The sequence below is a fragment of the Polypterus senegalus genome, chromosome 18 (genome assembly GCF_016835505.1).
Source record: "Polypterus senegalus isolate Bchr_013 chromosome 18, ASM1683550v1, whole genome shotgun sequence".
Classification (NCBI taxonomy): Eukaryota; Metazoa; Chordata; class Cladistia; order Polypteriformes; family Polypteridae; genus Polypterus; species Polypterus senegalus.
The window spans coordinates 32,397,128-32,411,703 of record NC_053171.1 but is presented as its reverse complement, the minus strand read 5'-3'; the positions used below and the strand labels follow the sequence as shown (position 1 = coordinate 32,411,703).

The window sequence follows — 14,576 nt, the reverse complement described above, 5'->3', positions numbered from 1 at the left end:
AAGCATACCAATGACAGGACTGAATGAATTAGGGAATTACTGCAGACAAAAGTTAAGATGGGCCAAAACTAATCAGTCAATCTTTATACAACATTTTGTATATCAAATACTACTTAAAAGTTCTACAAGAAAAAGAAGGTACAATTTAAAAATGCATTAGGTGTATACAACAATAAAATGAATGAATGACAAACAGCCCTTTCTGTTTAAACATTCCTTGAAAAATAATATTGTCTTTGCTAAAACAACAGATCAGAGATAAAGATGCAGTGTCTGTGTAAGATGAAAGGCCAACTTAAATGTATTGAGTGAAATGAAGTACACTTGACTAAAATGTTTTACTTTTTTTGGAGGGCATGACAAACTGTCACCAGGCAAGTGATTTCTAGTTCCTATATCTTGTTCATAACAAGTTAAACAAAGATTTAGTTAATTAAAAGAACAAACTAATTTGAAATAGAATTTAAATGATGTTTCACATTTAAATAAACTGATGGAAGACCTCCCTTGCCAAACTAAAAAAAAAAAAATCACCATTGGCATGTCCTATTCTGTAAATGCGGAGACAATGAAAACAAGGGCTATAAGGAATATTTTATAAAACACTTTTTAAAATACTGTAGTACTATATTTTGCTAAATGTCTTCCTGGGTATGGAGCCATACTAATTTAATGGTACACGCAGAGGAAAGAAAAAAAATCCAAACTCTACACAGAGTAGGTATATCTTACCTTTGAGCTGCTAATTCTGCATCTCTAGTAACTGGATCTGCACACCTAAATAATTTAAAATGGTAATTTAGTGGAAATTAATACAATTCAATCTTATGATTCATAAACATATGAACAAATTATGTAACTAGGCAAATTCATATTGAAATCTGTAAGAAATTATGCTAGTTACGAAGAAGATATATGCCAGTCACAAGATCTCCCCACCTATCACATGTGTTTCCCCATCAGGCCTTTGCATCAATTCCCCAAACCATTTAATAATTCTGTTTTCGTCCTCAAAGGCTGCTGACAGTTACCTCTGTCATAGAGCCTGAGTGTCTTATCAGTGTAAGGGTCATCATGATACTGAAGAAATGTGTCCATATGTCTTATATAATACAAACACTTGTACATAACAAAAAACTGGACATTCAAATTGATGAAACAGCATGTAGAATGACCATTCTTATGCATTTAAACAACAAAGCCAGAGCAGCAATGCAGACTTCAAGGAGGGTTGATATACCCTCAATACATAATCAATACATAATATGTGCAATACATAATATGTGCAGACCCAGGTTTTCCCTTTCAATGCTCTCCAAAAATCAACCAGACCATTTGTTAATTATAATTTGAGTAATGCTTTATATAATTTTAATACTACTTACTAATGTTGTGTATTTTAAAAGGAAAGTGAGCATGTGCAAGGATGTTTAAAAATATATCACTTTTCTGACTTTTGTTATTCTTTACACAAAGAGGATATTGTCTTTTCTATTTTACTGCTGAAAAGCAGTAACAAAAGCTTCTAAGTTTTAATTTCTTATTATCATGCCTGGAAAGAGCACCACAGATGTGATGTTTGCTCTGAGGGTGTTGATGAAGAAATATAGAGGAGGCCAAAAGGAGTTGCATTGCGTCTTTGTGGACACAGAGAAAGCATATGACAGAAAGCCTAGAGAGGAGTTGTGGTATTGAATGAGGAAGTTGGGAGTGGCAGAGCAGTAGTAAGAGTGGTATGAGTGAATTGTGACGGTGGTGAGGTCTGTGGTAGGTAGAAGAGGAAGAATGTGTTTAAGGTGGAGGTGGGATTAAATCAGGGATTGGTTCTGATTATTTTCTAAATTGAAAGAGGAGATTAGACAGGTGCCCCCGTGGACTATGATGTTTGTGGATGACTGTGATCTGTAACAAGAGCAGGGAGCAGGTTCAGGAGACCCTAGAGCGTGGAGACATATGCTCTAGAGAGGAAAGGAATGAAGGTCAGATGAATGATGAGGATGCAGGGAGTAGAGCTGGCGAAGGTGGATGATCTTAAATACTTGGGATCGACAGTACAGAGTAAAGGGCAGTGTGGAAAAAAGATGAAGAAGAGTGGGCAGGCAGGGTGGAAAACAGTGTCAGGAGTGATTTGTGACAGATGGGTACCAGCAAGAGTGAAAGGTAAGGTCTAAAAAGATGGTATTGAGACCAGATATGTTATATGGGTTGGAGACGGTGGTACTGATAAAAAGACAGGAGACAAAAATGGAGGTGGAAGAGATAAAGATCTTGAGATTTGCATTTGGTGTAACGAGGATGGACAGGATTAGGAACAAGTACATTAGAGGGTCCACTGAGGTTGGAGACAAAGCCAGAGTGGTGAGGTTGCGTTGGTTTGGACATGTGCAGAGGAGAGATGGGCATATTGGGAGAAAGATGCTAGTGATGGAGCTGCAAGGCAAGAGGAATAGAGGAAGGCCTAAGAGGTGGTCAATGGATGTGTTGAGAGAGGCATGCAGGTGGTGAGTATGACAGAGCACGATGCAAAAGGCAGGAAGATATTGAAACAGATGATCCACTGTTGCAACCCCCAATGGGTGCAGCCGGAAAGAAGAAGTAGAATTTATATAAGCAAATTGAATAACAGTGAGAATTTACTTAGGGGATATTTTATAGAAAAATAAATGAATTAATTGTTTGGTTTAATTTCTTAATCAAAAACGTCACCATTAAAATTTGGAATTTGAAAACTAGAAGCACATTATCAGTCTTGTTAGAAGAATGTAATTCTCAACTTAGAACCTAAACACATACAGTAAATGCGTAAATCCGTAATTCTACAGTGGCAAACTGCAACTGTAACCCATACTATGTAAAATTTGAGTAATACCTTTCTTTGATCAAAGTTTTGATCTAATAAAACAATAACGACTTCTGACACTCATAACTAACAGTTTACATGAATGTGTCACCCAGTATTACATTCACTAGTTTCTGTTGTGAAGGCATTTTACAGATTGAATTGTAGACTGTTTATACCTTTTGATGAAATGAACCTAAGACAATAAACCCAAGTATAGCAACACTAAGTAACACTCTATTTGGCATTATGCTTTGATTCAAACACCATTTGGATGCATTAATAAATCTGTATGCTAAATCTCATGAAAACCAGTAATAATTACAAGCATTTGAGGATCTTTTCAATGGTGCAGGTGTCTCATGATACTTGCACCAGAACTTATGAACAGCCTACAGGAATGCTAAAAGCACTGGAAATTCAGAAGCCATTTACAGAGTGTTTATTTAGGCAAAGAACTGTGATTAAACCAACATTACACACTCTGCACCCTTAAGGAATGACATGAATGAGCAAAATTATGAACAAGCAACCAGAAATTGCTGGAGTATTTCATATATGAAGTGAGTACTACAAAATATTGTCTACTAGCAAAATACCCACGCTTCGCAGTGGAGAAGTAGTGTGTTAAAGAAGTAATGAAAAAGAAAAGGAAACATTTTGAAAATAACGTAACATGATTGTCTATATATATATATATATATATATATATATATATATATATATATATATATATATATATATATATATATATATATATATATATATATACACACATACACATATATACATATCTACATATACACACATACATATACATACACACACATATATACACACAAATACATATATATATATATATATATATACACACACACACACACACACACACACATATATATACAGTCTTTGAGGTGCGAGCAACTGTTGCTGGGGGTGCCAGAATCCATGAAGGAAGAAAAATGAAAACACTATTTGTACAAAATCTTAATTTATTTATCCATTCCTAAATAATTAAATGGACAGGCTATTTCGTATCAGTGCAATACGCTGTTTGTTAAAACGGATGACTCCCGCTCTTACGTGCAAGTCTGCCTGGATATTATGAACTATCGTATCTGTTCAAGCTCTATTTAAATTTTAAATAGAAGGAATTTTTATTTAGTTGACAGAATATTATTCCGGAATAAATCAACTCAAACCTTAAATAACTTATAATATTTTGCTCTCCATAAAAATATATCCTGTCTAAATTATACAAGTTAGAAATAAAGTAAATGTAAAAAGAAGAAACATTCAAATTTCTTTACTCTTATGTAATTTTATATAAAAAATAAACTTAAATTTTAAATATCCCAAAAGATTTTGCTCTCCATAAAAATATATCCTGTCAAAATTATACAAATTCAAATATGAACATGCTGCATAACAAAACATGGAAATCTAAATAAAATTTGTTCTTTTCAGCAATAACAAATCAAATCATTCAGTTGTCATTTTATCAGAGCTGGAAGCCTGGCATCTTTTTTTGGCAACAAGTTCGTTTATGTTTGGTGTGAGGTTCTGTGTTGTGGAGATTCTCAGGATGGACTGCAGGTGCTCATCAGTGAGGCGACTCCTGTGTGCTGTTTTGTTATTCTTCATAACTGAGAAGAGCTTCTCACACAGATATGTGGTACCAAACATACACAAGGTTCGAGCCGCATGTAGACGGAGCTGGAGCATTTGTGTGGGAATGGAGTGAATAAACTGTGCGGGCCGTGTAGTATCGTACTTTGCCTTCAGTGTGCCATTACACTGCAGCTCAATCACCTCCATCTGAATCTGCACAGGTGCAGTTTCCACATCGACGGCAAATGGGTTGAGAAACAACTCAAAATTCTTTTTTTTTTTCTTCTAAGTCACCAAAGCGCCGTGCGAACTCAGTGCGCTCAGTTTATCAGCAAAGTGCGTATTTGGGAACACCGTAGTGCCGACTTGGTTCAACATTACTTGGCAACAGGGAAAGTGGGGCAAGTTGCACTGGTGCATTTGTGTCTCCCATAAAAGTAGCTTGAAATCACTTTGTGATTTTGCACGGGTAAAAACGTCTGCTGAAGTGTCAGATTCTTCTTTAACTCTTCTGCTTTCTGTATCTTGTGCATTGCATTCAGGTCTTTCAGGTTATCTTGATGTTTTGTCTCATAGTGCCGTCTTAGATTAAATTCGGTAATTACAGCCACATTAGCTCCACAAATGAGACACACAGGTTTAAAGGCAATGTCAGTAAACATATACTCAGCCTCCCATCGGTTTTTAAAGGCTCTATGTTCAGAATCACCTTTTCTCTTCAGCATCGTGTGGGCTAGCTTCGCAATAACTTGCAGCATCATAAGCTAGACTTGATTAATGCGGTAAGTGTTCGGCAAGGCAGCTGAAGCGCTGCATTATGGGATCTGTAGTTTGTTTTGTTTGTGAAAACATTGCAGGTGAGCTTCATTCATCTGAGGATTGTTCGATACACAATATGCCACCTTGCAATGTTTTCCATTCCCTGCATACAACTGATGTAGGCTATGCACTTCAAAAAGTATCTGCTTTGCTGTTGAATCAGAAACTTGGCACACTATATGGAACTGCACCATGTATCATAAATTGGGGCAGACATACCAGCTAATGAGCAGTTATTCCTGATGCAAAATTGATACTCTATCACACAGTAAAGGCCAAATACAACTGACAAATTAGGAATCACATTTGAATAGCTGTGGATGTAAGTAAAATAATATAATAGATAATATTCTTATGGAGAAAGATTACACTTGAATTGTCAGAGAAAGACAACGACAGTGACTGGTAAAGTCGTTCGTGGGCCCTTCATAGGCTATGTAAGACGCAAGGACGCAGAAACACACACAGAATGGCTTTTCAGGTTAGCTCTACCACTTCTGACAGCATCATTCTCCTTGAAACATTTCATGTCGCAGCAACAAATAACACATGGTGTGAGGTAGAATTTTAGTTTTTAATGTCTTGTTTCAATTTCCAGGTCAAAACAAATGTTTACTGGCAAGGTGAAAGATAATCAGCTATTGTCAATGGCTGTTTCGGAACCTAGGAAGAAAAAAAAATGATGTAGCGAGAAGTGTTTGTATTGTCTTTTTCATGCAGGTACAAATAAGGGGAGTGAGTAGCTATGCTTTAATTTTTCTGTGACTTACTCATTCACTCAATGTCCTCCAGACAAGAGATGAGAATGAGTAATTCAAATATTTAGTAATGTGTGCTGTGATTCATTTGCACAGATCCAAGTGAACTCACATATCATGGTATTCTAATAATTTGCACATTTAACTGACAGTGTCTTAACCACTCCACCAGTTAACTTCAGAAAACATAACATATATGATCACCGTTCAAAAAGTGCAGTGTGTCACAACTTGATGCTTGCATGCTTATTGGATGATCCTTAAAATATAGCTTACACTTCCACCCCAGGTTTTTGTTTTACTATCACCTGTGCAAATGAAGTAAGTGACACAAATTGAGAAAAACATAACTAGTCTTTAGTACAGCATTTGATTAAATTTAAATATTTTAAAGCAAATGCTGCCAGCTATTAAGTATAAAACACAGAAATTGAGATTTCTTTGAACCGTTTCATTTACATTGTTTTCAGAAACTGTAATATAGCACTGTGACCTTGAATGTGCTGAAATACTGTGAAACATACGGTTGATTGCATTTTCTGAAAACATTCTGTAAAAAATATAAAATAATATCTGAACCGTACTGTAATAGCTGAAATACAACGTTCGTATTAGTTTGCTACAATTGTTTTAAGCATTCAACTTTATTTGGCCAATAGATAGATACAAACAACTTCTGAAATCTGTAAGTACTTATAAATTAAGTGTAACGCAAAACTTGCTGTCTACAACTCAAATAATGCATCAGTGTCTTAGGTATAAATAGTATTTATGGTCTCTTTGAATTTTACCTAAAGGGGTGGAAGGAGCAAGCTACAAAAACTAAAAAAATACTAAAACTAACACCACCACCACAAACATCATCACACAACTATAGTGGAATATGGAAATGTGAAAAAGCAAAAAAAGCCAATAGAGTTACCGTTGAAATAATTCCTCCTCTATGCTTTTGAGAAGGCTCCTTAGAAATTGGGGAAGAGAAAAAGAGACTTTCAAAGTGAATATTTGTTGGTTGCTAAGAAACCCAACCTATAGCAAATCTACATAAGATACAAAATATTCAAAACAATGACCAAGACACAAAACTTATCAGCCAAAATGCTCTTTATCTGACGAGGTATTCACTGTTACTCTGTGGACAAAGTGTGGCCTTGCACACTCACGTAAGATTTTTTCCCCCACTTCACAGCTGATTATACATTGATGGCATCAGTAAAGCTTGGCTTGAGAAAAAGCCTACCATCCATGTACTTCTCTGTTACTGGTTCCAACTCGATTAAGACAGGCTGATAATGGTCTCTGACTGCTACACGAGTACAGAATAGATAGTATTTCTTATGAGTGCTTAATGTGGAATGTAGGGAATCACATGGGTTTTTCTAGGGTAAAGGTAAACAACACTTTAATCATAAGCAAATTAAAAAAAACTGCATTAACAGTAAAAATATATATATACAAAAAACATGTTAGTCTAATTTAAAAGGTAAGGGTTAAACAGGAGGAAATACAAAGTGGAAGGGGTAGTCAGCAGCAGTGGGAAAAGAAATCTGTTTGCAACCATGTTAGTCAAACCATTTGTGATAAAAACAGACTGAAAGGTAAGGACACAACTTGTCTTAGTGCTAAAAATAAGAAAAATGTAAGGTAAAGGCTTAAATTGTTAGTAGAAATATGTACAAATATTTTGCAGAAAGGGCAGCATGGTGGTGCAGTGGTAGCGCTGCTGCTTTGTAGAAAGGAAACCAAAGTTCGCGTCTTGGGTCCTCCCTACATTGAGTTTGCATGTTCTCCATGTGTCTGTGTGGGCTTCCTCCACGTGCTCCTTTTTCCTCCCATGGTCCAAAGACAAACAGGTTATATGGATTAGCAATACTAAACTGGCCCTAGTGTGAGATGGTGTGTTTGCCCTGAGATGGGACTGGCTCCCTATCCAAGGTTTGTTCTTGCCTTGCGCCCTGTACTACCTGATATAGGCTCCAGCAGCCCCCGTCGTTAGAAAATGATTCTGCAGAAGTTGATTTTGAAGACATTTTTTTTCATAAACAAACATACACAACTACAGAAATATACTGTTAATTAATTTACTTAATTTCTCATATTAACTATATATATGGAAGCTTAAAAGCAACCCTGAGTATACCATTATGTAAAATAAAAGTTTCATGAATTGAGCCATGCAGGAGCAATTTCTGTTAACTGCCTAGCATGCAAGCTGAAACACAAAATATGACTACATTAAACACTCTACACCATGGGTGCTTAATGGAGGACTTGAAGGTCAGCAGTTGCTGCAGGTTTTTGCTTTAATCAGTTTCATAATTGGAACCCATTTATTTACTACTAAAGCAATATATTTTTTTTTTTGACTCAGTTTTAGTTAACTTGTTATGATTTAGAACCCTCAATTGCCTATTTTAGTTGTAAAATGCTGCATTATGGTTTTAACTGTTGCATGTTTTCTTAACCAGCTATTGAACAACAAGTTTTATTATCTGCTAGGCCCAACTTGTAATTATAAAACTGATTGGAATAAAAACCTGCACCCACTGTGGACCTCAAGAACCAGAGTTGAGTACCCCCGCTCTATACCATTTAATAATTAAACAATTTCTATTGGAATGGAAGTATCTTTATACGCCAACATAAAGATATTTTTACATTAAAATATTTGCACATATTTGCATATGTTATTACTGACTGTGTTGCTGATATGCCACAATATTTAATCTCTTCTGTTAATTCATTAGTTTAAATATTTAGGGATAAGTTCATTTCTTTGTCAATAATATAGTGTTAGAAAGTCAAAATGTAGCATCAAGGATTTATCTAGAGACACTATTGCAGTAGTAGTTCTAATTTTTTAATGATGATCCTAAATCTGATGATCTTCATCTCCAGGCTGGAGCAGTGGGTGGGCATCACAGGTTTAGCTATCCAATGGTTTAGGTCCTATCTCTCAGATAGAAGTTTTTGTGTCAGCATTTATGTTGCCCTCCCCTGGGAGGTACCACAAGGCTCCATCCTGGGACCTCGTCTGTTCTCCTCGTATCTGCTGCCACTCTGCACTATTTTTCGGAAACACGGTATTTCCTTTCATCTTTATGCAGATGACTGTCAGGTTTATTTCTCTCTCAAGCACCAAGGTCCATGTTCTGTCCAGCCCCTGCTTGATTGCCTTATTGATAGAAGGAGTTGGATGTCATTAAATTTTCTAAATTTTAATGAATACAAGTCATGCTATTTAGACCCAATAGCACCAGCGGGACCCCCCTGCATCGACCTTTCCACTGTGGCTCAATTTGAGAAATCCATGATCACAAATTTAGGTGTAAAAATGGATCCCACTGTAAAACTTGATAGCCATGTGAACGCAGTGGTAAAATCTTGCTTTTTTCAGTTGAGGCGGCTGTCAAAAAATCAAGCCTGTTTAGTCTAAGCGCAACCTTGAAACAGTGATACATGCTTTTATGACATCTCGTCTAGATTACTGCAATGTACTTCTTTTTGGAATTAGCCACGCCTCCATTGCTTGCCTACAGCTGGTGCAAAACGCTGCTGCTCAATTCTTAACTGGCACAAGAAAGCATGAGCATGTTACCCCGATTTTGGCTTCCATTCACTGGCTTCCAATTAGTTTTCGACTCCATTATAAGATCCTTGTATTTATTTTTAAATCTTAATGGTTGTGCCCCACTTTATTTGTCGGAACTGCTGCACCCTTACGTATCATCTTGCACTCTCAGATCAGCAGACCAAATGCTTTTACGTGTTCCTAAGGCACGATGCAAACTCCGAGGTGATCAAGCTTTTTCAGTTGCAGCCCCAAAACTCTGGAACGATTTGCCGTTGCACGTTAGGCAGGCTCCTCCGCTAGCTGTCTATAAATCCTATTTAAAAACACATTTTTACTCTTTGGCTTTTAACCCAGTATGATATGTTGGCTTTCTGTATACTTTTTATTAAGAATCTTTTCAGTTCTTATGTGTTTCTGTTTCATTCACCCTTTGGTTTTGTGTGTCTCATATGTTGTTTTTTTTTATTGTATACCACTTTGGTCAGCCTTGATGTTGGTTTTAAAGAGCTTTATAAATAAATAAATAAATACATTTAGCCATCATTTTCCTTTTGATCAGCTTTTCCTGTAAAGAGTCACAGTTTGATGATGGCAAGAGAACAGCATTCAAAAAGCAAACTTTAGATTTTGAAATGAAATACTCATCTTCCTAGCAAACAACTTACTTCTTTATGATTCCTCCTTCAGAAAATGGGCTCCACTGGGAGGAGAAGTCGCTGTCTTTAGTCACATCCTTTGAAAACAAAATTGATACAGATCCAATTTTTTTCAATTATCAGACATCAGAATTAGAAAATGTTTTGTCAAATTAGAAAATCATGTACTGAAAATTACTGTCACTTCAAAAAAGTAAGGAAAAGCATCAGTTATGAATATTTCTTTATAAAATGTGCAAAGTAAGAAAAATTATAGGCAAACATTGCAAATATTGTTTTGAAAATTTTAATAAATAACCAGACAATTTTATGCTCAACAAGTCCTCATTTGTATGAGACAAGCTAATAGCCACTCTATATCATAATTAAAAAAGATGTACAGTATCTCTAAACAGGTGAAGTAGATCATGGAGTGAACATTGGCACTCATACTGTACCATTTCAGCATGTGCTGCAGTTTCTTTTCTGAGAGGAGGTTCAAACTGCATCTTGTCAACTGTTAGGAAAACAAACATCAGCAATCAAAATTTGAAATGGTGCTCATGATTGAAAGCATTCATTGAGCACTAGATGGCAGCACAGATTAGTTAATCCACATTGAATTTTTAATTTTAAGTTTTAAGGAGAAAGTTGCAAGAAATTTTAAATTGCCTCATAGCTGGAAAAAGGAAAACAACAAAAAATCTATGTTTAATAAACTGAGCAAAGTTTACAGGACTATATAGTATTGACTACTTATATTTATAAATTTGGAAAAATAAAAACATCTGAAGGCTTGAAAAATGATAAAAGCTCTATAAAAATGTGTTTGAATTTCCATATACGAAAGAACAACCCAATAAATACTATTAAACTTTAAAACAAATTTCTTAATAACAGCAAAAATCAAACTTAAAAGTATATATATTGTTTATATTTCTACACAAATCTTTACTAGAAAGCAAATTCTAACTGGTAGATTAATAAAGAAAGAGATACTATTTTGAAAATAATGCTTAACAATACAAAGATCTTTGCCAGCCAAACTGATGATTATTATGAAAATAATAGTTTTAACCGTTTAGAACAGATGAATGCCAAATAAAAAGAAATGGTAACAATTGGGTTATTCTTTATTTTTAATTTAATAAGGGATGGCATATACTGTATTTTGGGGAGAAGACACTTGCCAAGAAGAAAATAATTAATCATTTTGAAAAAAATCTTTGCAATTCTTCCATACAAAACTACTTCAAAAACTCCAAATTTATTGAGTGATTTGTATGACCAATCCATTTCAAAAATTCTATTGGATAGGATAGTTTGATGATGAATGTGCTTCAATATTTTATTCTGCACAATTTAGAAAGTAAAGATTGTTTGGACCAATTTCAACTGATCAAGCGAGAACCTTAAAATTTCTTCTGCTATATTGTAGAACGTGACTAAATTCATAGTTCACACCCTAAAACCTGTCTAATTCCTCAGGCAGAAGAGTAACGCAAGAACCACTATGCATGAAAGCGAGTATAAGGTTATTTTCATTATATACAGTATTACGAGTTTCAGAAAACGTCTAAACACTTGAATTGAATGCTACAGCTTTTCAAAGTCCATTAGACTACTAAAGCATGAGCATGGACAGCCACAGTAAAGTATTTCTGGAAACTGTTGGAGGTTTAATGGTGCTTGTTTAAATCCTGAATTAGTTTAAAGTTTAGCTTGTAATATAATTTTAAAGAATATCCACAGTTGCAATGTTACTGCATGCTAAAGTGTTTATTTCTGTCTGACAATCAGCATTTTGGCCCAATCATGCTTACTGAAGTACTTTGACTCAATGACATTTGTGAGTTTTCAAGCAAGAAATACTTGTTTCTGCTTCTGGCACAACATCTTAATGGAGATCATGTTTTGACTTGACCAAGGCATGGCAAAACAATATTTTTCTTCAGCTTTTCTAATATAGACATGTGTATCTTTTTGACCATTATCATACTAACTGACCCAACTGACTTCAGCTCCAGCCCTGGCTTGTGGATATGGGCAAATTATTTTTCAGATATCTCTGTTGCTAAATCAAATTATTTTTTTTTAATGAAACCAAATCATTCAGACTTAGATGCCGCAATGAATCTCCAAATCATGACACTCTCACTACAATTCAAGACAGCTGCTATGAGGTTTCTAAATAATACTTTGGTTAGTCAAAAATAAAACACAAATAAAAACACAACATTCATATAACATAATATTGTACTCAACTGTTACAAAAACTTTGTGATTAGTCAAGGTGTATTTTAATATAACACAAGACCTTGTGTGCTTTTTAAAAACAGTTTACACAAACCAAATAAATGGAAAATATTTTGTGGTGTCCAAATGCAACTAAGGAAACAAAAACCCTTCCACACCTTTCCTCTTCGCCCTATAATCTTGGCTAATGTGAAAAATTTGTAAAAAATAATCTTGAGAGGATTGTCTCCATTTTAATACAATTACTGAGACATCTGCATAAAGCATTTTATAGAAATGTGGCTGTCTGTAGCAAACAATGACAAACAGGTGCTGGTCATAAAATTAGAATATCATGACAAAGTTGATTTATTTCAATAATTCCATACAAAAAGTGAAACTTGTATATTAGATTCATTCATTACACACAGACTGATGTATTTCAAATGTTTATTTCTTTTAATTTTGATGATTATAACTGACAACTAATGAAAGTCCCAAATTCAGTATCTCGGAAAATTAGAATATCAATTAAGACCAATGCAAAAAAAGATTTTTAGAAATGTTGGCCAACTGAAAGGTATGAACATAAAAAGTAGGAGCATGTACAGCACTCAATATTTAGTTGGGGCTCCTTTGGCCTGGATTACTGCAGCAATGCGGCGTGGCATGGAGTTGATCAGTCTGTGGCACTGCTCAGGTGTTATGAGAGCCCATGTTGCTCTGATAGTGGCCTTCAGCTCTTCTGAATTGTTGGGTCTAGCGTATTGCATCTTCCTCTTCACAATACCCCATAGATTTTCTGTGGGGTTAAGGTCAGGCGAGTTTGCTGGCCAATCAAGAACAGGGATACTATGGTCCTTAAACCAGGTACTGGTAGCTTTGGCACTGTGTGCAGGTGCCAGGTCCTGTTGGAAAATGAAATCTGCATCTCCATAAAGTTCGTCAGCAGCAGGAAGCATAAAGTGCTCTAAAACCTTCTGGTAGACGGCTGTGTTGACCTTGGACCTTAGAAAACACAATGGACCAACACCACCAGATGACATGACACCCCAAACCATCACTGACTGTGGAAACTTTACACTGGGCCTCAAGCAACATGGATTTTGTGCCTCTCCTCTCTTCCTCCAGACTCTGGGACCTTGATTTCCAAAGGAAATGCAAAATTTACTTTCATCAGAGAACATAACTTTGGACCACTCAGCAGCAGTCCAGTCCTTTTTGCCTTTAGCCCAGGCAAAACGCTTCTGACACTGTCTCTTGTTCAAGAGTGGCTTGACACAAGGAATGTGACAGCTGAAACCCATGTCTTGCATACGTCTGTGTGTGGTGGTTCTTGAAGCACTGACTCCAGCTGCAGTCCCCTCTTTGTGAATCTCCCCCACAGTTTTGAATGGGTTTTGTTTCACAATCCTCTCCAGGGTGCGGTTATCCCTATTGCTTGTACACTTTTTTTCTACCACATCTTGTCCTTCCCTTCACCTCTTTATTAATGTGCTTGGACACAGAGCTCTGTGAACAGCCAGCCTCTTTAGCAATGACCTTTTGTGTCTTGCCCTCCTTGTGCAAGGTGTCAATGGTCGTCTTTTGGACAACTCTCAAGTCAGCAGTCTTCCCCATGATTGTGTAGCCTACAGAACTAGACTGAGAGACCATTTAAAGGCTTTTGCAGGTGTTTTGAGTCAATTAGCTGATTAGAGTGTGGCACCAGGTGTCTTCAATATTGAACCTTTTCACAATATTCTAATTTTCCGAGATACTGAATTTGGCACTTTCATTAGTTGTCAGTTATAATCATCAAAATTAAAAGAAATAAACATTTGAAATACATCAGTCTGTGTGCAATGAATGAATCTAATATACAAGTTTCCCTTTTTGAATGGAATTACTGAAATAAATCAACTTTGTCATATATTCTAATTTTATGACCAGCACCTGTAGACTGATGTTTTTGATAACAACCTTACTCTGAACATCTAAGAAGAAAACAATTATGACAACAGAGCGACAGGTAAAGCACTAGTGGGGTGGAGTAGGTTGTGTCTGGTATTTTAATGAATGGGGTAAAGAATTTACTGCAGACAATAAGCTGCTCTTCGCATTCC

General features: G+C 35.8%; 1 protein-coding gene across 3 annotated transcripts in view; it reads right to left on the bottom strand.

Annotated features, from left to right (window-relative positions):
* map4k5 (mitogen-activated protein kinase kinase kinase kinase 5) overlaps window positions 1-14,576 on the bottom strand; it is a 173,643-nt gene that overhangs the window by 39,580 nt on the left and 119,487 nt on the right. For all 3 annotated transcript variants that reach the window (XM_039742141.1, XM_039742139.1, XM_039742140.1), the window contains 4 exons: window positions 10,695-10,753; window positions 10,267-10,334; window positions 6,950-6,988; window positions 733-777 (listed from right to left, as the gene is read on the bottom strand). In XM_039742141.1, coding sequence (XP_039598075.1) covers window positions 733-777; window positions 6,950-6,988; window positions 10,267-10,334; window positions 10,695-10,753 — 211 coding nt within the window. The remainder of the gene's footprint in view (window positions 1-732; window positions 778-6,949; window positions 6,989-10,266; window positions 10,335-10,694; window positions 10,754-14,576) is intronic.